Here is a 23,904-nt window from a genome sequence, read left to right as displayed (position 1 = left end):
GCCTGTGTCTTTGGTATCATATCTAAGAAATCATTGCCAAATCCATTGTCGTTAAACTTTCCCCCATGTTCTCTTGAATTTTATAATGTTAGGTTTCACATTTGGATCCTTGATCCATTTTGAGTTAAATCCTTATATGGTGTAAGGATCTAGCTTCATTCTTTTGCATGCAGATGTTCATTTTTTCCAGCACCATTTGTTGACGAAACTGTCCTTTTCCCATGGACTGGTCTTGGTGCCCTTGTCAAAAATCACTTGACCACATATGCAAGGGTTTATTTCTGTGCTCTCTATTCTGCTATGCTGGTCTCTGTGTCTGTCTTCATGCCAGTAACACTGTTTTGATTACTGTAGCTTTGTAGTCAGTTTTGAGATCAGGAAGTGTAAGACTCCAACTTTGTTCTTTTTTTATTTTTTAAGATTTTTATTTATTTGACAGAGACATAGCGAGAGAGGGAACACAAGCAGGGGGAGTGGGAGAGGGAGAAGCAGGCTTCCCGCTGAGCAGGGACCCCGATGTGGGGCTCGATCCCAAGACCCTGGGATCATGACCCGAGCCGAAGGCAGACACCCAACTGCTGAGCCACCCAGGTGCCCCTCCAACTTTGTTCTTTTCCAAGATTCTTTTAGCTATTCGGGGTCCTGTGAGATTCCATAAGAATTTATAGGATGGGTTTTTCTATTTCTGCAAAAAATGTCATTGCCAGAGTTTGTTTTGTTTTGTTTTGTTTTTTTCAAGTGAAGTCTACCCCCAATACAGGGCTGGAACTCACAATCCTGAGATAAAGATTCACACACTCCGTACTGATTGAGCCAGCCAAGCTCCCCTATCATTGCAGTTTTGATAGGGATTGCATTAAATCTGTAGAGCTTTGGGTATTATTGACATCTTTTTTTTTTTTTTAAGATTTTATTTATTTATTCATGAGAGATAGAGAGAGAGAGAGGCAGAGGCAGAGGGAGAAGCAGGCTCCCCGCTCTGCGGGGAGCCCGATGCGGGACTCGATCCCAGGACCCTGGGATCATGACCTGAGCTGAAGGCAGACGCTTAACCGACTGAGCCACCCAGGCGTCCCGGTATCATTGACATCTTAACAGTATTAAGTCTTCCAGTTCCTGAACACAGGATGTTTTTCCATTTATTTGTGTCTTTAATTTCTTGCAGCGCTGTTTTCTAGTCTTCAGTGTACATTCAAACATTTCCCTGTGTTTCATTTTTAGTTACAGATTTACCAAAATTTGTTAAAACCAGGTATTAATGGGCTGTATAGGAGAAGTGTTTCCAGGAGCAATGTGCAGTGGGTAAAGGCCTCAACTTCCCCTAAGCTTCCATTCCAGCAGTACGTGCTCACAGATGTTCCAGTTGGATCTGCCCAGTGAGCTGTCAGAGCATAAACGCCCAAAGACAGGAGCCCAAACCAAAGATCTGAAGGCCACCGAGAGAGCCAGCTATTCTCATTTGGGCCCTCCCTGCTTCTCTCTGGCCAGTGCTGTCTGTTCGGACTTTAAGTTCCACATTTGGGCCTCCTCCAGGAGTCTTTTCCCCTGATGCCAGGGAGGAGGATTCTGTCTGACCACGCTCTGTGAAAATCCAGTTTCTGTACCTTACTCTTTATTCCTGCCAGATGGAGAGCATTCATGCTGCAGTTGTCAGATCAGCAACCCCCAGGCAGGGAACAGTGGCCAACTGTTGTAGCTCTGTGGAGAGAGTGACAACAGGTTGCTGTGTGTGGTCTGAGGAGGGGTACAAGACAATGTCCAGGAGGGGTGACCTGGAAGCAGAGCCCCAAGGAGAATGGGCTTTGGTGGGTGTGCAGGGAGAACATGCTGGCCACTGTCATTCAAAGGATGTGAGATTGCCTGGCAGCTGTAGGGCCCCGGAAGGGGATTAATTTCTCTTTTGTCTCTGTTTAAAAAAAAAAAAAAAAAAATTAAGACTTTATTTATTTAAAAAACAAAAGACTTTATTTGACAGAGAGAGAGAGAGAGCACAAGCAGGGGAAGGGGCAGAGGGAAAGGGAGAAGCAGGCTCCCCACTGAGCAGGAAGCCTGATGCAGGGCTTGATCCCAGGACCCTGAGATCATGACCTGAGCCATCCAGGCACCCCTTGTTTCTGTTTTTGTACAAAGAAAGATGGAATGCAGGAAGTAGTTAGGAATTCATATTTAACATTGTGCCACAGGAAAAGTTCTCTAACTACTTAGGCCACAGATCCTTTTCCTCAGCTCCACCTCAAAGAGCCCTTTAGAAAAAGGAGGTCTGTTCCTACTGAGGGAACATGAATCACTGTAGTCCTTGGACCGCAGAGTCTAGTACTGGAAGGAGGTAGGGAGCTGATACCATGCTGGTGGCTTTGTGTAGGTACATTACAATATTTCATCAACTCTGTGGCCCATCTCTACAAAAGGAAATATGGTGCCCATTACCCCAGTCACACCTTTCACCAAAGCACATTGTGATCTAGGAAACGTTCACATGTGAAATGTGTGCATCTTTGAAGCAATGTGGCTCGGCATCTTAATCTCTCTCAGAAGGTGCTTGTAAGGGTGACTGTGACTTCCACACCATTCAGATTAGGAAACTGGTGTTTGGAGGCATTCAATAATTTACTCAAGGCTGCATAGTTGTTAAGCATCAGGGCTGAGAATTCCACCCACGCTTGTTCATTGTTCAAACCCAGGCCAGTTCCCAGCCCTTGTTTCTGCCTTCCCCTGGAGCCTTGAGGCCCTCTCTGGTCTTAGCAAAAGCCCATGCTCCACACAGCTATGTGGAGCTGAAATGTGAGTCTGGCTTTAGTGTTCCCTTGCTTCAGAGGTAGCTGTAGAGGAAGGTCTGCGTTCCTCAGTGGTGTCTTGCTGGGCCCTACCCATCCTCTGAGCCTCCTCTCTCCACACACTCTGCAGCAGCTTGTCAGGATTCTTCTATGCCATGTCCCCTCTGCCTGAAATTCCCTTCCCTCCTCTTCTGGCTGATCCTTCTCAGCCTTTGGGACTCACTTCAGTTGTGATTTCTATAGGAAGCCCAGGCTGAGTTAGATAGCTTTCCATTTGTGCAGACACCCATCACTGGGAGCATCCTAAGGGCAGGGCTGAGCCTTTCGTAGCTTTACTTTTCCTCTGCTTAGTCCCATAGCAGGCTCATAGACAACCACCAAGGTGGATGGATGAGAAAACATCTCATTGATGCTGTGAGTGGGTGTGGTGGGGAAGACTTGGGCTGTGATGGGTACCTGTGCAGCAGAGCCCCTCTGCTCACCTACCTAGGCTCAGCCATGTGTGCTCTTAGGGAGTCAGGTTTGTCTTTTATTTGCATGTAAGTCATTTTGATGTGCTTCTTGAGGGGGCATATAATACAATGTCTCACAGACTTAAGGAACTGAAAAGCCCTCCTATGGCCAGGTGAGTGCTCTTCTCCTCCCCCCCGCAACCCCCCCCCCCCCCCCATTGGCCTTCTCAGGACTGATGCTGAGTCAGCTAGAACTTTTTTGGTGAAAATGACAGATATGCAACTCCAGTTGCCTTAGGCAGAAAAGTGAATGAATTAGCATAACAAACTACCCCCAAACTTGCTGGTTTAAAACAATAGCTGTTTTATTATTTGTTTGTGATTGTGAAACCTGGCCAGGCTCAGCAGGGACAGCTCATCTTAGTTCTGCACTGCGTCTGCTGGGATGGCTCGAGCAGTTTGGGGCCAGAACAGTTCATCCTGGGTCCTGTGTCAGGACCCTGATTCTCACTGTTGTCTGGATTCTTTGACCCTTTTTCTGTGGCCAGCTTGTGGTGGGGGGGGTTGTCTCAGCACAGTGGTCTCAGGGTACTTGGACTTCTTACATGGCAACCACCTGGCCAAAGGAACCAGACAAATGCCACAGGGCTCTGGCTTCCTCCAGAGAGCAAAAGTTGAACTGCTGGACCTTCTTTAGGCTTAATCTCAGAACTGGAGCAGCGTTACTTCAGTCACATTCTGTTACTTAAAACAGATCACAGAGCCAACCCAAATTCAAGGAAAGGGAAGCACACAAGGGCAGGAGTCCTGAGAGATGGTTCACTAGAGCCTAGCCAGGTAGCAGTCACCCCAGGCCTGTGGGACTGAGGTGTCCAGGGTGATCGATGCTCAGTATAGCAAGTCCAAGGCCAAGTCCAGGTCATTAGGACTAGTTGTGCATGTGTGCATAGCTCTAGCTCTCCCTCTGACTCCGTACTTCACCTTTCACCTGTGGGCTTTGAATTAGTTCCCTCCAGGCAGTATCATCTGTGCCCTCCCAGCCATCTCCAGGCATGTCCCCTCCCAGCTTCACCTGGAGGGGCAGCACATTACATACTTAAAGCTCAGGCTTGGGGGAGGCAGCTGTGTAGCTGCCTGTGTAGCCTGCCTGTAGCAGCTGTGTAGCTCTGTCAGATGAGGATGTCAGAACTATCCACTTCACAGGGCAGTGTGAGATTTAGAGAATACCCTGGGCTGTGCTGCCTGCACGGCTTGAGGGGGCACATCAGATGCTCAGTAGAACATGTCATGGGCTGGGAAGAAGAGTTCCACAGGGCTTAGCCCACTGTGGCTCTGCCTCTCCTGAAAGGAATAGCAGGCTAGCACCCACAAGGACCTCCCAGGAAGGTCCTGAGTGGAGATGGCAGGCACTGATGCGGTTGAGACTCCCTGTCTCTGTCCTCACCGTACTTGGAGACGTCTGCTCTTCTGAATCTCATGAGGCTCTTAGTGGTGCTAATTGGTTGCCTTCCTCTGGTGTCTGGCAGGACACTGAACCTCAGTCTCAGCACTAGATGCCATGGTCTGCACAGCTCAAGCCTGGGCCCAGAGCCCTAATTGTCCTTTCTTTTTTCTTGAGGCTTCCCTGTCAGACACTTGTCATGGCCCAGATGGTCAAGAAACCCACCTTCTTGCTACTGCTTCCCTCCCAGGTCCTCAGCCTCTGGGAAAGTATGGCACATTCTCAGCAGCAGCATGTCAGGCTCTCTGGCTTAATACACATGGCAACCACCTGACCTAGGAAGGGCGTGACATGCCGGTGTAGGTCTGAGTGCAGAGGCACAGGAGCACCAGTTTGAAAACTTCCAGTCCTTCTTACCCGTGTTCTCAGTACCTGCCTTTTACCTACTGTACATAGTTTTCTGGATTCTTCTCTTGAGGATGAAGATGGGGCTAATTAGTGTCTGTCCATCTGGACTATGGAAGAAGAATAGCAATAGCTCTCTCTCCTTGGGTCCTTGTAAGTGCGCTCCACTGCTGGTTCTGGCTCTGGCTCCTTCAAAGCTACATAGAGGGCGCCTGGGTGGCTCAGTTGGTTAAGCGACTGCCTTCGGCTCAGGTCATGATCCTGGAGTCCCTGGATCGAGTCCCGCATCGGGCTCCCTGCTCGGCAGGGAGCCTGCTTCTCCCTCTGACCCTCCCCCCTCTCATGTGCTCTCTCTCTCTCTCATTCTCTCTGGCTCAAATAAATAAATAAAATCTTTAAAAAAACAAAAACTACATAGAGTGCCAAGCTGTGTTGGGGCTTGTCCTGGGAATCCTTGGAGTGAAAACTCAGAGCAGACCAGGGCTGAATTTCCTATATGTTTGTGCTCCAGGAAGGCAATCAGTAGCGACTTGGCTGAACTTGACCTGTCACTGTAGATCTCTGGCTCTTAGATGTGGACCTGGAGGTAACTGAGGGTCTCAAGGACCTGGCTAGAGCTGCCAGCATGACAGGGTCCTGCAGTAGCAGCCTTTGTTGTTTTGGATTTCAGTAAGTAGTAGAGATGAAATAATATGAGATGTGATTTCCAACCTCCCTAGGGTTTCTGCTTGTTCTCTGAGACAAAATTAGGGCCCTTGCATTTGGCACACCTGCTTGCTGGTGGCCTTACATAGCTGTTTCCCCCTACTGTGTAATGACAAGAAGGAGAGCACATTTCCTGTTGTCTTGTGGAAGCTCAGGCTCAGTTTGCCTCTTAGGGGTATGGCTCTGTGGAATAAGATAAAGTGAGCTGTCTATTTCTTGGGGCCCATGCTGGCCATTGCCTTTTTTGGGTACCAATATTTGATTTTCCATACTTGGACAGTAACCCTGGCAGGACTTTCAGCTGTTAGGCACCACGGCCTGCCCCTGCCCCACCCTACCCTGTCTGTACTTGCCATCCTGTGATTCTAGAGCTGGTAACCCTCCTTCTGGTGTCCATGCCAACTCCTCTTGGGTAACAGAGACAGAGCATCCTCAACCAAGAGACTCCTTGGCAACAGGACCTTGTCTGTATTAGCGATTGCTGATGTTCAGTGTATTGTCATGCATCTAATTTGTCACTGAATAAATGTTACTGAGCCACCACTCAGCAGGCCTGTGCTAGAAGCTGAGGATGTGGTGATAAACTTGACAACAATTGACATGCCACTCTTAGCGTGGAAGCGCACTGGTTAGCCACAGGGCCCAGGGCCCAGGAATACTTCCAGTCTTCTGGGTTTCAAGTTGTCATGACTCCTTTGCCAGTCTGGTCCACCAAGCTAGCCATACAGCTTCATGGGGTCTTGGTGTGGGTCTGCATCCTGTGGGGACTCCAGGAGCTAGTAGCTACAGTTCTTCCCCCTATAGGGACTGAACATCCAGTTGAACAGAGCACATCCTGTGGAGGAAGTTCAGCCATATGAAATGCCGAGAAGGCTGACTCTTCACAAACTTTGATGCAGTACAAATACACAGGAGGGCTTTTAGAAACAGAAGCATGAGGGAAGTGATACCTGTGGTCGAAGTCAGCTACTGGTCCTACCCAGCTGTCAGACAGCAAGGCAGAAAGGCCAGGATGCTTGTGTCCAGGCGGCCAGCCAAGTGCAGGTCCATGTGATGGAGAGGTGGCTGAAGATGTAGCCACTGTGACCCAGAGCTGTTGTTGTTAACAACTCATAACCTTTACAAATGTGTGTCCCCAGAAAGTGGCCAGCTCCTATCCGTTGGACCTCTCTGCAAATGCTCAAGCGACCTATGGACTCAGTTGTTCTAGTGACAGAATGCTTTGTCCTCCTTTGAGACTCAGCTATTTAATGTCACTTGGAGAATCTTTCAGCAGTTTATGCTTTAAAACTGTTAAATTATTCCACTCTTAGAGGTAATTTATCAGCAGCCTATTATATTTTCCTAGGAGCAGTGATTAGAGATAGTACTCAATTAATCACTGTTTCAAATTTTTTGACTTTGTTGCTATCCTCCAGTGAATATAAGCCAAGATAGATGTTGTGTGTTTTTTTTTTCCTTTGTTTCCAGGCAAGCCAATTTTTTCAGTTGATATTCACCCTGACGGGACCAAGTTCGCAACTGGAGGACAAGGTATGTTCACAGAGTAACGGAGGGAGCACTCACAGTCCTGACACCTTGCTCTGCTTCTCCTGGTTGCCCACTGAGCTGAAGATAGAATATATTTGTTTTTCAGTATGGATATGACTCCATTTAATATGTACAATTATAATCTGTTATCTGAACAGGTTAAATCAAAATCCTTTTTTGGTTCTAGTGTGTTTGCTCCATATAAACATTTTGGTAGTGGGTGTATCTTTCTAATTTCTATTCATTGGGTTAATATTAAAATCAGTTTTCATCACCAAGTCCCAGCTTATTGAACATGGAGAGTGGCAGGTGGTCCTTTGGATAGATCCCCAGCCCCAGATGTTGAGGTTGGGTCTTCATCTTCGTTCTGGCAGTACTTTCTCATCTGAAAAAGGGGAAGAGGTGGTTAAACTAAACTACAGAGTTAGTCGTATAGTTTTAGGCCCATTTTCTGGGCTCAGAGGAATTCAGCTAAGATAAAGAAGAAGTATGCTGTGGGCAAGTAAAAATGCCCATGCCATTTGAAAATACGGTCCATAGTGTTATTACTGTGCTTCATGCAGTGTTACAATGTCCCAATAACAGCCCTACTTGGAAAGACAGTCATTTTTCAGACGAGGACACCAAGATGTATATATATGGTGGCACAAGGTAGCATTCCCACAAATCTCAGCCCCCAACAGCTTCACTCTAGAGCAGCGTCTTCCTCTGGCCAAGGCCTCCCTGGACAGCACCTGCAGAGTGCCTCTGTGAGTTCCAGGACCTCAGGCCAGGTGCTGCAGGGTGGGTTGTCTTTGGGCTTCCTGCTGCAGGGGTATGCAGGAAGCCCATGATCTCCTTCTGGCACATCGTGGACTGCATCCAGAAGGTACCCACTGATGTCATCTACAACCACTGGACTAAGCTGGGGGACAGGGTTTTTTCCTCATCCATAAGAAGAGGCATACCTTCCCACCCTTCTCAGTATATAATAAGGTCAAGAAGAGCTGTTTAGGAAATATTTTTATATACTGGCCAGTAGGCAATTTCAGGTATGCCTTATGGTAATTCTGACATGTCCATTTGTAGGCATTTATTGGTTTTTGCTCCTCTATAATAGTTAAATGAGGGGCCAGACTTTTGTTAGTTATCAGTAAATGGAAAGCTTAGAATGAAAAATCATTGCAAAAAAAAAAAAAGAAAGAAAAGGAAGAAAAATCATTGCCAAAATGCATAGATAATTTTTTTAGCAGAGTATTACATAACCTTATGACCCCAGGATCCCTAAATGCCCTCTTTTGATTGATCTCCCATCTGTAGGTGATGGCAAAGGGTAGATAAGAAGGGAATGAGCCTTTTTTCCTATCTTTAGTGCACATTTCATTTAGACTTGGGTCTCAAAGCATCCAGTCAGCTCTGGGAGCAACCCTGAACTCTAGGCAGCACCTGGAAAGGGATCAAAGTACTGGCGGGGATGTGCTGTTGCCCTTGGTTGATAGGGTTCCCATGCACAAACCTGAAAGGGCCCTGGGACATCAGCTTTTCCAGCTCTTCAACTTACAGATGAGGAGTCTGGGTCCTGGGCAGAGATGAGGACCTTCTAGGGGCTCCTGAGGGATCTGTGTTAGAGGACAGACTAGAGCTCGGTCCAGAGTTCTTTTCAAAGTCAGGTTGGCTTCTCTGTACTCCTAAATCCACATGCTTTTTGATCCCCATCAGTGCTTATCTTTCTTCGTTTCTATTCTGTAAGTTAAATTAGTAATGCAAATTTAGTCTCCTCCAATCTAGTCCATTATGGTTTATGAAAGCTAAGTGAGGATTATGTCTCAGAGTTAATACCAAATTTCTACTTCTTGCACATTGAATTATTTCTGCTCCTTCATTCCAGGACAGGATTCTGGGAAGGTTGTGATCTGGAATATGTCTCCAGTCCTCCAGGAGGATGACGAGAAGGATGAAAATATTCCCAAGATGCTTTGCCAGATGGACAATCACTTAGGTATTACAGAGTGGCCCTTTGCAGGCTTTGCGTGTTGGCAGAGTGCCCAAGGTTAGCACATGTGTTTGTAATTAGAAAGATAAGGCCCCGTGCGGCGGTAACTCCCCTCGGCCTGCTGTCTGAAGGCACAGATGTTGGCTGCACACCTGGGTGAGTTATTCGGCAGAAGACTCGGCCCGCCCACAGAACCATCTTTGGACAGTCTGCAGGTACCTCTGGTGATTTCCTGCTCATGAGTCGTTACTGCCTGATTCCATGGGGCTTTGGGGCCAGCGACCTGGAAGCAGTAGGGTTCTGGGGAAGGGTGTTTTAAAGACAACTCACCAAAATGTCTCAGAATTGCCACTGTGTCACTCTGAGGCCCTCTGCCAGGATCCTTTTGATGGTCGGACAGTGTTGTGGTTTCCTTTCCTACATTTAGCACCTTAGTTTCCTGCTTCTGAGCATCAGGGTGACTGTATCTGGCTCTGGTTTCCAACCTAGCTACCTCCCCTGAGATGCTCCATTAACAGCTATGTCCCCTTCCTTAGCTCTGTGTGTTCTTGCTCTCTCCCAGCGTGCCTCATTGCCCTCTGACCTGGAGCACAAGTCACTCACAGGTCACGAGTGGGCTACAGCTTGGACAGTGTCCCTTTTATTGCAGGGTTCCCAAAGGCCGAGCTGTGAGTGCTCCCAGAGGCTCTAACCCATCGGGGGCCTAGGAGGCATTTCTGCTGGTCTTAATTTATAAGTGCAGAACCAGTCAACCTGCAGTGTTGACAAGTTTGGAAAATCTAAATTTAAAAGGGCTACAGATGGGATGAAGTCAGAGTTTTATGCTCTTGCAAGCTGCTCCCCTGAAAGTTTTGGGAAGGGCATTTCAGCCTTTTTAGTACATGCCCTCATTTCAAGAATTCTCCCTGCCCAGAAACACATCTCATCATGAGATAGCCCTTTTGAAATGATGAGATTTAGTTACCAGTTTTCATGGAAATCCACCTCCTGTTGATTGTTTCATCCAGCACTAACACTTCTCAGGTTATGTAGACTTTTCCCTTCCAAACTCTGTCCTGGTCATTTGTTATTACAGCACAAGTAGGATAGTATTTAATCTGGATTATTCTCTGGGACTCACCCACAGTGGATGCCTTGAATAGTTGAGAGAGAATAGGTTTTATGAACCCTTTGCATCTTGCCAGACTCTGCATAAAGCAAATGGGCGTGACTATTGGATTTTCATCACCCTATTTTTTTTTCTTCCCAGCATGTGTGAACTGTGTGCGGTGGTCAAACAGTGGGATGTATTTAGCTTCTGGGGGAGATGACAAACTGATTATGGTGTGGAAGCGGGCTACGTAAGCATCATTTTCCTTTTTTCACATTTTATTTTTAGAAGCTTCTTTGCTGGTCTTAATCACAGTCACCTTTCCCCACTCTGGCACTGAAGTCCCTAGAGCTCCAAACTTCCTGAGTAGCGGGGAGCACACATAGGCCAGGAGCAGCTGGGGCCTGACTAGGGCTTGGGGAGGCGACCCATTTGCCTGGAGACCTGCTCAGTCGCCCCCTCACAGGGCTGCAGGGTTTCTACCTGCAAAGCAGTATTAATCCTTTGCATTGCTGACATTGGTAGCTTTGTTTGTTTTGCTTTTCAAATGAAATTTCCCAACATACAGAATAGGTAAAAGTCAAAGTGCTCTGATGGAATTGGGGCGGGGGAGGGAGGGGATCTGGAGCCTACCCTCTTTGCCATTCACCTCATTCTCTGTCAGCCAGCCCTACCCTGGGACTCTAAGGAGCTCCCCCTTGAGAGTGCCTGCTCTGTACCCACAATGAACTAACCATCACCTAGAAAACTTCTTCTGTAATTCTAGGCAGAGTCTCTCAGGGTGGGTCCTGGGTCTCTGTTCCATGACCAGCTCCCCAGGTGACTGTGGGGGCTAGTCAGACTAGGGAACCAGACCCTTACCCCACTGCTTAGCCAGAGTGGACCTCCGTGTTCTTGCTTAATGGCCATGCGAGCAGAGGCACACTGTCTCCTTTGGCCCACTCAGTGAGCTCCTTCTGTGAGTTTGTAAAGAGTTCTGTGGGAGCAAAGTGTGTTAACAGAGGCTCTGTGCATCAGTGGTGTCAGCACCACGTCCATGAGGACCTACTCGACTGCTTGCATGGCAGGAGCTAGTAGCCATGCTTTGAGTGCTTTGCAAGAGAGCTTTAAAAAGACTGTTGGCTTTGCTGCTTTAGTCAACATAGATAACACAGCAGATAATTTGGGAATCTGAAAATATATAAAAATCACCATCCAAAGAAAGCCATGGTTAATATTTTGCTTTCTGATCCATTTTCCATGCATAGATGATATCCATTTACATGTATTTTTTTTCTTTACATAGTGGTGTCTGTCATATTGTATAGGATGTCCTGTGGCTTGCTTCTCTCACTTAATTATATATGGTGAATATTTCCCCATGCAGTGGATTGTCTCTTACCATGAGATTTGTGATGGCTATGTAGTATTTCATTAAGTGCATGGAACATACCTCACCTAATCAGTCCCTGTTGTTCAACAATTTGATGCTTTCCAGCCATTGTCTGGTTTTGCTTTGTTCTGTCTGCCATGATAAGCCATGCTGCAGTGAGCATCTCTGTGCAGTGCCTAGAGCATGCTTGGAGTGCCTTTCTGACTCCTCTTTCACACAGGTACATCGGCCCCAGCACCGTGTTTGGCTCCAGTGGTAAGCTTGCCAATGTGGAGCAGTGGCGATGTGTCTCTATCCTCCGGAGTCACTCAGGCGGTGAGTGGGGCTGCCTGTTGGGGTGGGCGGCCCTGGCAGCTGTCTGAGGTCAGCAGCAGCACCTCCATGGCCCCTGTGGACTGTTTTGGTCCTTAAAGCAGCCTTGTGTCTGGGCCGTCCCTCCCCATCACCATCGGTCACACCCTGCCTCTCCCTCAAGGTCTGTGTAGTCACTGTACCCACTGCCTGCCTCCAGCTGCACTCAGTGACCCCACTCCTGCCCTCATTGGGTATATGTTTATATCTTTAATGTAGAACTCCCCATGTTCTGCTGTTTATCCTGGTGAACTGAATCACTACCTTCATCAGTGGATCACTTAAGTCCGTAAGCACACTTTATTTATTCCACAGAAACCAGCACACATGAAAAAGGGCCCAATGAAAAGTTTTTTACTTGACCTTGAGTATATTTGAAAAGTGTTTCATAGACTTGGAAAGGGGCACATCTTTAAAGATTTGGACTGAAGAGGAGGAAGGTCAGTCAAGAGCAGTCAAAAGCCATGTGCTGTACACTCAGATTCCAGGGATGCTAGAGTGACTATACCGCAGAAAGCCTGTGGTCTAGCCCAAGAATGGCCTGAAGCATTTCCCAGACAGGGGGACAGCAGAAGCCAGAAAGGCCTGGTGTACATGGTGGGTCGGCAGCATTTCACCACAGCTGGATCTTTACATACAAGGCAGGGAGCAGTACAGAGTGGAGCTGGCTGAGTGTCAGGGGCCAGGTCATGGAAGGTTTGTGTTCCCTGTTAATGAAGGTGGCCTTTATTGTGAAAGAGACAGGGAGCTTTTAAAAGCTTTGAGGTGTAAGAGGGAGATCGTTCAGACAGGTAGAAAAGGAGCTTGTTTCAGTGGTTCAGATGAAAACTGCAAGGGCCTGAACCAGGCCTGGGATGATAATTGGGATGGAGGGGGAGACCGACTTGGGAAATTCTTGGACAAAGCGGGAAGGGATGAAGGAGATTCCTAGCTGGTGCCTGCATAGCCAGTGGTGTCCTCTCTTAGACCATAACGATAGTGGGCTTACAGGATGGACACCAATTCAATGTGGAATGTGCTGAGTCTGGGAAGTGCGGGCAGGGAAGAATGTCACAAGACTTGGAATTGAGCCTGGAGCTCTGGGAGAAGATGGGGCAAGAGTGAGTGGTTTGGAAGGCATTGGCTGTAATCCGCTGACAGTTTATGCCCTGCAAGTACTCTACAGACATTTCAAAGGTAAACAGACCCACCTCTTGGTGACCATAGATTAAGTCCACATTTTTGAAAGCTGGAAGAGTAGCATTGTATAATTGTTGATAACCATAAAAATGTGTAACTTAACCTCACTTATTCACAGTTGCTCACAGCGGAGTCTAATTGGGCTCCTCTGGAACTTGGAGAAAGTGTCCATGCAGGTGTTCAGGTGTGTGGTGGGGCCTCAGTGAGGCCTTTGATGGGTTCCTTAACCTGAGACATGGGCTCAGCCATAACCTCAACTTCTTTCCAGGCCCACCATCCCAGTGCTCTCCTTTACTAGGCAAGTAGGGTTGCCCACTTTCAGCAGGGACACCCATTCCTTGTTCAGTGGTCCTGATAGCAGTTATGAGCAGAACTCTTTAAGAAGAAAAACCAGTGAAAAAGCAGAAATAAATAAGTAGAAAGCACTGGGTCTTTGAAAGTGAAGTGTGGAAAACATATACTTGGCATATTTAATTGGTGGGGGAGGGGAGGAAGAAAAAAACCTAGATGAAATTAGAAGTAAAGGGTCTAGGAAAACATTTAACCTAGAGGGGAAAAATTATCACAGAGTACAGCATAATGTTTATTAAACTAAAAAATAATAATAATAATAATGCTAAAAGAAATAAAAATTTTCTAGAAAATATAAATTTTCAGAAATGATACCATAAGGTTAGGAAAACTTACGGTAGTAACCAATGAAAAAATTGGAATCGTCAGTAATGCTTCCTGATCCTAAGTTATTTTTTGATTTGTTGATGCACTGTTTCAAGCTTTTAAGAAAAATTATTCCAGAATGTAGACCTATTCTTCAAAGGAAGCTGTCACCCTGGGTTTCCAAAACCTAAAAAAATAACAGTAAAATAAAAGCTTAGATGAATATGAAAAAAAATCAGAAACATAATGCTTGTGAATTTGGTAACTTTTGAAAACAGTAATTCATTTTGACTAAATATGATTTATGATGGAAGAATTTTGTGTAAAGGAATCTATTACTATAACAACATACTAGGAGGTTAAATAAGAAAAGACACTCGGGGCGCCTGGTTGGCTCAGTTGGTAGAGCATGTGACTCTTAATCTCAGGGTCGTGAGTTCAAGCCCCAAGATGGGCATGAAGCCTACTTTTTTTTTTTTTTTAAAGATTTTATTTATTTATTTGACAGAGAGAGACAGCGAGAGAGGGAACACAAGCAGGGGGAGTGGGAGAGGGAGAAGCAGGCTTCCTGCTGAGCAGGGAGCCCGATGCGGGGCTCGATCCCAGGACCCTATCCCAGGACCCTGGGACCATGACCTGAGCCGAAGGCAGACGCTTAACGACTGAGCCACCCAGGTGCCCCGGGCATGAAGCCTACTTTAAAACAAAACAAAACAACAACAACAATAAAACACACAAAAAAACCAGTCATCTTAGGAGGTATTCTGAAAGGAATATTAGATAATTTAGCCTCAGTTTTTAATAAAAATATTTTTTAAATGGCCGTAGGAAGCTATTTCCTTAACATGAAATGTCTTTTTCAAACCAATGGCAAATATTACAGCACACAGCTATTAGAACTTAAAAAGCATTGAAAAGCACCTAGGGCTAATAATGAATGAGTCATTGAGTTGGTCTCATATAAGAAAATTTTTAATTATTCATCTTTCACTAGTAATAGCCAATTAGAATATCTAATGATACAAAGAGACTCTTAATACAGCAGGAAGAAAAACTGTAAATACTCAGGAATACTCTTACCAAGAAATGTATGAGATCTATAAGACTTAAACCACAAACCTTTTTTGAGAGAGATAAAATGACCACTTCATAAATGGAAAGACCAAATAAAATAGACACTATTTTTTCCCAAATTCATTTAACAAATATTTATTGAGCACCTGGTATATTTTGAGTGCTGTTCTACCCTCAGGGAGTTCACATTATTATAAGAGAGACAGACAACTAGTCACATCAGAAACCAGAAGATAAGTGCTGAGGAGCAAAATGAGATGGGGTTTTCCAGGAGGCCTCACTGAGAAGGTGACATCCAAGAGGAGACCAGGTGGAGGTTAGGGGACAACTGTGTGCACATCCAAAGAGCTTTCCAGGCTGAAGGAATAGCCGGGACAGTAGCTTTGGAGTGTGGATGTGTGCTTGGTGTGTTCACAGAACCACCTGAGACTAGGACATGGCCACTGTGGGGGGCTCTTCTCTGAGAGAGATGGGAAGGCTCAGTAGGATTTTGAGTAGAGCAGTGAGGAGGCCTGTGGCAGCTGCACAGACTACAGGCAGCACTGGAGAGACCACTGAGGAGGCTGCTGACATAATCTCGGTGAGAGACAGTAGACCTGGATCATAGCGGTGGAAGTCAGGAGGAGCAGTGGTCAGATGCAGAGTTCTTGGTGGATGGGATATAGGGTGTGAAATAAGCAAAAGGATCAGGACGGTTTGGACTGTGGTCTGGTGGGTGTCAAGGATGCAGTTGCCATCACCTGATGGCAGGTGTGTAGGTGGGACAGAAATGTTTGCTGAAGGAAATGTTTAGGAATTGGCTTTGGGGCATGTTTAATTTGCATTGCCTAGCAGCGGTGTAAGTGGCCCTGCTGCATAGGCATTTTGATATGTGAGAGTTGAGTACAGGGGAGAAGTACATGGGACTGGAGGCCAAGGGTGGAGGCTGGGTTTCAGAGGGTGATGAGAACCAGTGAAAGAGGCTGAGATGGAGAGGAGGCCAGTTAAGATAGTGGAGAGAGCGTTTGAAGGAGAAGCGATCGAGCAGTGTATCACGTGTTGTCTTGAGGTCAGGTGAGGACTGAGGATATTGAGCATTGGACTTGATGACATGGAGGCCTCCCATGGCCTTGGCTGGTGCCCATGGCCTTGGCTGGTGCTGTTCATGTTGGTGCAGTTGGGTGGAAGCCTCATCAAAGGGTCCTCAAGAAAGACCCAGGGGAGTACAGAGCTAGATTGAACCAGGCTGGGTTTTGTCAGGCACCCGTGAAAACAGAAGAGCAGAGGGTATGGTAGACTCTAAGCCAAACAGGGAGACAGACAGCAGAAGGCCCGTAGCACCTGGAAATTCTGTTGGAGTTGAGAGGAAGCTGGAAGCACCGGTTGATGGTAGGATTATGGGAGGGCTGGAATTCAAACGAGGGAGGAATTACAGTGATTTCTTTGGGGGGATCTCTGGGCATGACTGGGAATGAATGCCTGAGGTAGCAGAAGCCAAGGTTACTAGAGGAGGAGGCGGAGTTTAAGGATCCAAGAGCCTTGGGTATTTAACAGATCATCCTCCCAGAATCACCAAGAATGATGATGAGAATATCTGGAATGACAGTGACCAGAAACTTAACTCTTCAAATGCAGGAGGGTCTCAGATGTATGTAGATGTGCAGTGGGAAAGAGCGGGAATGGTATAGTCTGAAGAAAGGAGCTCCAAAACTGGGGTTTAGGGAGAAAATTAGTGGAAAATTAGTCCATAAGTGGCTTTACTGCATAACTCAGCAGTGACTCCAAAGGGCATTTGGAAGAATAAGGAAGGTTGCAGAAGAAATCATTCAAAGCTGCAATGATTAAAATGTCGTGGGTTTGGGGGCAAAACTAACAACATTGAAGTAGACTTACATGTACCTAGGAACTTGGTGTATTATTGTGAAGCAGACATCAATTACCAATTATGGAAAGAAAGAAGTATTCCCCACTTGTGATAGAATAACCATTACACGGTTTGTAGAGAGTAGTGTAGAGCCTCATTACAGCATGCACTGAAATAAATTCCAGATATTAAAGAGAGAAACATTCTAAATAATTAAAGCAGAAGAAAACAGAATTGAATATTCATCAAACCTCTAGCAGAGGGAATATTTTTTAAGGTTAAAAGGCAATAAAAGACCTCACAAAGGATAATAACAGACTTTACTATATAAATCTCCTACAGTATAGGAAGATAAACTGATAGAACTTGCAGCTAATGCCTGTATTATCAGTAGTCCATGGGAATTGCTCGGAAAATCACATCTCCCTTCTGGAGTTCCCAGCTGACCACCTCTCTGCTCTAAGACTTAGGTATCACGGTGAAATTCTGATGTTTACATTCTGCCCCTCCTGGCCTCTGAGCTCCTAGAGGAGGTTTTTATTCCTCATTTTTGTAGGCACTGCATTGGTTTTCATTAGACCCGCTGCACAGAAGGCCTCTCAACAGACAGAAGATGGGAGCAAAATAGTTGAAGAAGACAACTTTAGACAGATATGAAAAATCTTCACTTTCATTAGTAAAGTGAAGTTAAAATATAAAAATGTACTTAATAAGTTAGAAGAGAGAATCATAATCCCCAAGATAATAGAATTTTGAAATGGACATTCTGCTTATAAAAGTGTGAAATCATAGAGGTTTCTGGAAAGCTGTCTACAGGGTTAAGAGAATCCAGACTTGGGAAAGTCGTCAGGCATTCTGCCCAGAGTCCCACTTTGGGATATCAGTCACAAGAAATAAGCCAGAGTGTGGTGAATGGCATACACCTGTGTGCTCATTAGCTTGAAACCTGGGACCCAGTTAATAGTTCATTGTTGAATCAGGTCTGTTTATGGTAGTGAATGCTCTCAAAGACATAGAATGCAGAGCAAAACAAAATGAGCCCTTAGGATCACATAGGCTATGAGGATACTAAATGCAGCACACTAGTGCATATGCAGTGTGAAATACAAAGTGCAATACCTTGGGGGAAAAAATCATGAAGCTGTCCCTGAAGATTGTAAATAATAGAAAAAAACAAAATAGAAGTTTTGAGTATTTTGCTTACACCTTTTTTAAAAATACTATGAGAAGAGGACTAGATAGCTATTAACTTGCTGTGTTTCTGTTTCTTCACCTCACCAGCCATTCTTCTGTACACCTAGCACTGCACCAGGCACAGAGGTTAGAAAAATCACACCTGCACGGCGAGATGGGCCCGGTCATCGTCACCGTCACAGTCACAGCTGACCTTTATCGATGCCTTGGTGTGTGCCTGGCACCGTGCTACAGCAGTTTCTCACATTTAATCCTCATAATAATAACCCTCTGAGCATAGGGGTTTTTTTTTTAATCTGCATTTTATAGATAAGAAAACTGAGTCACAAAGAATTGAACATGAGTGATTATGTTTGGGGGCTCTTCTAGGGAAGGGATACTCTGGTGGGGTCTTGGAGATGAGGTCCAGTTTGTGAGGAGAAGGGCCTAAAGATGGCCTCCCACTCATTGGGCAGCTATTGGACTCTGGCTGTGTGTGCTAGGCATTCTGCTAGGTGCTGTGCCTCTAGTGCTCAAAGGGCGCTCAGAAAGGCCCAGTTGGGATCAAGAGAAGCAAGCTTAGCGAGCCTGAGGCCACAGACCCAGCAGGTGTCAGAGCCAGGGTTCTTATACGTGGCCCCAAACTCTCAGCTATGCCCTCAGTTACCTCTTTAGTGAGGGGTGAGGGAGGTCACTAAGATGCCTCAAATGTCATGACCAGTTCATAAACCTTAGTGGGGAAGTTTTACAGATTGGTTTTTAAGAAAGAGTCTAGTTATGATTTCAAGTCAAGTTTCCTCAAACATGAGATGCTAGGGGCTGCTGGCCCACCTGGCAGACGGGTGTTGCCAAGTGCCCCCCTCACTGAGTCTGCACACCAGGTAAGACACTCACCACCAGCCCTCTGTCTTCCAGATGTGATGGATGTAGCATGGTCTCCCCATGATGCCTGGCTGGCCTCGTGCAGCGTGGACAACACTGTCGTCATCTGGAATGCTGTGAAGTTCCCAGGTCTGGGCCTCTGACTGGGTGGCGGCAAAAATGGGCTGATCATCTGGAGCAGGGTGGGCTCTCTGTCTCCTAAGGCTGGTGGTAACAAGTGTCTCACAGTGAATGGGAATTCATGTGTCTTGTCAGCAACTCAGTTCTTTTTTTCTTCGTCAGTGACATTTGTTTAAGATTTTAAAAGAGGTTTATGTTAAAAAGAAAAATAGTAACTGAGTACTAGCGTGGATGTGCCACAGATCATGAGGGTGATAGGGTGGTGGTGCATGTGCTTGGGCACCTGGCGTTCCCCCTACACACACATGCCCTTGAAGGCATGCCTCCCCACTGCTGGGCTCTGGCCTCCACTCAGTTGCCATCTCCTCTCTGAAGCTCTTAAGCAGATATAGGCTAACAAAACCAGTTTTGCAAAAGATTAGTATTTCTTACTAATGTGTTAAAGTCACAACAGATGGCATAACCTGGCATATCACTGCAGTTTATAACCAGTAAGATACTTTTGTTCCTATTTGGTATCTGGAATAAGTTTTGTTCATGGGCTAAAAAAGCATCCTCCATGAACTTGGTCCAAGTCATTTTCTCTCTCTGTAAGCCACCAGGATGGGCGGAGGGGCATTTTCATTGTGGTCACAGCCAGATTTAGAGTTGGGGTGGCATTTAGATCATAGATCTCTAGGACATGCTGTTTCATACTCCTTTGTCCTCAGTGATGACTTACAAAGAACTTTCAGCATAGTGCTCCATCCCCGAAGCTGTTAGTCCTGCTCATTATCAGGGAGCTGCCAGGGAGGTTCAAATCAGAAATATTAATGTTACAGCCCAGGTGGGCATGGCCTCCTGTTCAGATGGAGAAACCACTGGCAGAGCTGCCTACCACAGACAAGTCAAAGGGGCAGAATTTGGCTCTGGCCCAAGCCTGGATCCCTGCTTGCCTGCCCTTTAGGGGGCTTGTGCAGGCTTGGTATTAGCTGTGGCTAATGGGAAATCACAGTGCCTGTCTCCTGGGTGCAGTCCTTCTTTCAAGTTGCTTTTGTCTTCTGGGTGATAGACATTGGGGAGGGTGTGTGCTATGGTGAGTGCTGTGAATTGTGCAAGACTGTTGAATCACAGATCTGTACCTCTGAAACAAATAATACAATATATGTTAAGAAAAAAAAAAGAAAAGAAGATAGTAGGAGGGGAAGAATGAAGGGGGGGCAATCGGAGGGGGAGACAAACCATGAGAGACGATGGACTCTGAAAAACAAACTGAGGGTTCTAGAGGGGACGGGGGGTGGGGGGATGGGTTAGCCTGGTGATGGGTATTAAAGAGGACACGTTCTGCATGGAGCACTGGGTGTTATGCACAAACAATGAATCATGGAACACTACATCAAAAACTAATGATGTGGTGAGGTGATTAACATAACAATAAAAATTTTTATTGTTTTTATTTAGAGGTGATTAACATAACAATAAAAATTTTTTTAAGTTGCTTTTGCCTTGATAGAGATCAGATTAGGATGCTTGTGCCCAGGGATGGGAGCTGGCCAAGGTGGACTCCTGAGGTCCCTTCTCTTGGCTAGCCGTTCCATAGCCCATGGATTGCAGCTCATGTTTCTATGTAGACTCATCATTTCCCCCTAGCTAATGCTTTTCCAATCTCTTTTCCTCCACAGAAATTCTAGCTACTCTGAGAGGCCATTCTGGCTTGGTAAAGGGGTTAACTTGGGACCCTGTTGGTAAATACATTGCCTCTCAAGCTGATGACCGCAGCCTAAAGGTATGGAGAACGCTGGACTGGCAGTTGGAGACCAGCATCACCAAGCCTTTTGATGAGGTAAGGAGACAGCTCGGGGAGCTCAGTCCAGCAGCCTCCCTGGCCTCCATGCACAGAGGAGAAGCTGGCTGGAGTCCATACCTTGTGGGTGAATGCAGAGTCTAGGGGCCTGAGCAGACTGTCAAGGTTCTCTGGGGATGGGCACTCTGGCCCAAAAAGTCAGATGATGAAAATCTTTCATTTCTCAGACGGTATTAAGTGTCCAACTTTGAAGTGAGGAAAAAGCTGAAGAGAACCTTAGTGATGCCTCCATACCATTGTGCCACACAGGTAGAGGAGGCCCTCTCTTATTTTTCCTGACTGCTGTGGCTTTACTCACTGACTTGCACTCTACATGCCAGCCAACTTCTTTCTTGGATAGTATAAGCAGTACAGCGTGCACAATGTCTGGATGTCAGACTGCAGTGACTGGTGTAGTATTTTACTACCTTTTCTTTTATTTGGGTTCTTGTTTCATGTGGAATCAGAGTTCAAGATCTCCATTATTTGTTAGATATTTCTTAAGTGCCTACTATGAGAAGGGCAGTACTGGATAAAGGAAATGAAAGTGGACTGAGATGGAGTCTTTTCCTTGAAGCTTAGAGCCTGCTGGGAAAGATAGACTTTCACATCTGTTGTGAGTATGGTGATGGAGTTGTCCAGAATGTGCAGAAACAGCCCAGGAGTGCTGATTGCATCAGATGAAGGGCTGTGAGCAAAGTTTTGCAGGAGATGTAGACATGTGCCCCCAGGTCAGGGCTGGTTGCAAAAGGAAGGTGGAAATCATGTATTCGGTTTTCCCCAAATCAACAGCACTACATTAGCACTGGTATTCACCCTGTTTAGTCCTGCCCTCCTTGGCTGCAGCCTGGTACAGACAACATGAGTCCTCATGCCTTCTGGAGCTCTTCCTCAGGGCTCCAGCAAGCAGACAGCGGGGTCCCACTAATATGGGTTTCTGGGGTCAGCTATGGAGATAGGCAGGAGTGTTTGGAATCCCAGTGGGAGCTGGTGGGACTCCTCAGCCTCGGGTAGGCCTGAGTGGGCTTGAGGCAGGTATGTCACTACACTCAAGGCCACGCCTTGTCCTACCCTTCTCTGGGGCTATGAGGCCAAGATCTTAATTCCTAAGTCTTTAAGGCTGCCCTGGACTGACCTTGAGCTTTAGGGGGCAGGCTTTCTGGCCCATATCATCTCACTTTGCAGGAATAATAATGTGGAGGGATGCCTCACTTCAGCCCTAGTCCAGGTCAGGGAGCAGTGCCTTTCTGCCATGCATTTTATGGTTTATATGAACTTTAAAATGCTCTTCTCCTTTGCAAGTAGCACACCAGGCTTCAGTTGAGTCAGACTGGAGAAAGTGTGTAGTGGCTTATGGTCACTGGTTGCATCACAGAGACAGGCTCCTAAGGGTCCCCAGAGCTCTTTCTCCACTGAAGTGAATGCTCTGCAGACCTCTTGTGGTAGGGTTAACATGCTAGACAGAAGAGAGAGGTCAGCGGCCGGACAGATTTGTCCCAAACAAAATTGACAGTTAAAAGAGGTGGCTATCCTACAGATCCCCTCAGGCCTATGCCACTCTGTTGCACTCAGCTCCCATAGGGGAGTGTAGGATGCTGCAGCTCCCAACCTCATCTGACAGAGCCTTTTTTATTAGATCACCTAGAGAGACTGGAATGTTATAGCTGTCAGCATAGCCAGAGCTCGTGTACATGCTCCACCATCATACATTTATAAATCAGAATTCAACTTTATTCTTGAGGACAGAGTTTTGGTCACACAGTTGGTCTTGAGCTCCTTCCAAGTGCAGATGTTTCTTTCAGTGTGGAGGGACAACCCATGTGTTGCGGCTCAGCTGGTCACCTGATGGGCACTACCTGGTGTCTGCCCACGCCATGAACAACTCTGGCCCCACTGCCCAGATCATTGAACGGGAGGGCTGGAAGACCAACATGGACTTTGTCGGGCACCGGAAAGCTGTGACTGTCGTGGTGAGTGTACTTAGCCTTCACCTGGGTGGTGTCTTGCCCCAAGGCTGGGTCACATGTGGGACTGAGGTTGTGGGCTCTGAGAGTCAGCACATGCCACATTCTTGTTTCATTTTAATTACTTATGTTTCATAATTTTTAATTTTTTTTTTTAATTTTATTTATTTATTTGGCAGAGAGTGACACAGCGAGAGAGGGAACACAAGCAGGGGGAGTGTGAGAGGGAGAAACAGTCTTTCCGCTGAGCAGGGAGCCCGATGTGGGGCTCAATCCCAGGACCCTGGGATCATGACCTGAGCCGAAGGCAGACGCTTAACGACTGAGCCACCCAGGCACCCCGTTTCATAATTTTTAAACAGATTTTATAAAACAGAATACATGCTCACATGTTTTAATGAATATCACCAAAATCGGTCTTTGATTGGGAACATTGTAGCTCCACACTAGCCATTTTACACATTTGGGTCAGGTCCTGGGTGCTCAAGCATGGTGGTCCTGACAAGTGCCCCAGTAGCATGTGCCTGCTGAGCACGTGTGCCTGCACCCCAGCAATGGCCAGGCATAGCTGTGAGGCCATGCTGTGGATCACCTGAGTCTGGAGCTGCCCTGCCCAACCTTGTCGTGGAGGGTGAAGGGTATCAGAAGATGTGGACTACCATTAACGATCTTCTCAGCACTGGGCAACCAAAAGAAAGTAAATAGGTTGGTGGGCTAAGGTTGATAAAAGTGAAGGATCATCCAGGACCCTGATCTCAGTTTTTCATGTTCCTTAAAATGGCCTTAATCCTTCCAACTATTTAAATTAATAATAAATATTACAGGGGCGCCTGGGTGGTTCAGTTGGTTAAGCGTCCAACTCGTGATTTCAGCTCAAGTCATGATCTCATGGGTCATGGGATCGAGCCCCTCATTGGGCTTCCACGATCAGCAGACTGATCAAGGTTCTCTGGGGATGGGCACTCTGGCCATGCACTGGCTGTCTCTCTCAAATCTTTAAAATAATAATAATAGGGCGCCTGGTTGGCTCAGTTGGTTGAGCGACTGCCTTCGGCTCGGGTCATGATCCTGGAGTCCCGGGATCGAGTCCCGCATCGG

The 23,904-nt window shown here is 46.5% G+C and overlaps 1 protein-coding gene across 5 annotated transcripts in view; it reads left to right on the top strand.

Moving 5' to 3' along the window:
* LOC123852796 (protein HIRA) overlaps window positions 1-23,904 on the top strand; it is an 89,815-nt gene that overhangs the window by 11,632 nt on the left and 54,279 nt on the right. For 2 of the 5 annotated variants that reach the window (XM_045887114.3, XM_045887116.3), the window contains exons 2-8: window positions 7,248-7,310; window positions 9,175-9,285; window positions 10,529-10,619; window positions 11,962-12,056; window positions 18,934-19,029; window positions 20,682-20,842; window positions 22,645-22,812. In XM_045887114.3, the coding sequence (XP_045743070.1) occupies window positions 7,248-7,310; window positions 9,175-9,285; window positions 10,529-10,619; window positions 11,962-12,056; window positions 18,934-19,029; window positions 20,682-20,842; window positions 22,645-22,812 (785 nt within the window). Of the gene's footprint in view, window positions 1-7,247; window positions 7,311-9,174; window positions 9,286-9,360; window positions 9,495-10,528; window positions 10,620-11,961; window positions 12,057-18,126; window positions 18,249-18,933; window positions 19,030-20,681; window positions 20,843-22,644; window positions 22,813-23,904 lie in introns of those variants that run through there. The other 3 variants (XM_054510382.2, XM_064578012.1, XM_045887115.2) reach the window with 2 other exon arrangements.

This window comes from Mirounga angustirostris, unplaced genomic scaffold, assembly GCF_029215605.1.
Source record: "Mirounga angustirostris isolate CCGP_5_RB_7025 unplaced genomic scaffold, mMirAng1.0.hap1 SCAF_14, whole genome shotgun sequence".
In the NCBI taxonomy this organism is placed as follows: domain Eukaryota; kingdom Metazoa; phylum Chordata; class Mammalia; order Carnivora; family Phocidae; genus Mirounga; species Mirounga angustirostris.
This window is presented reverse-complemented; position numbering and strand designations above follow the sequence as displayed.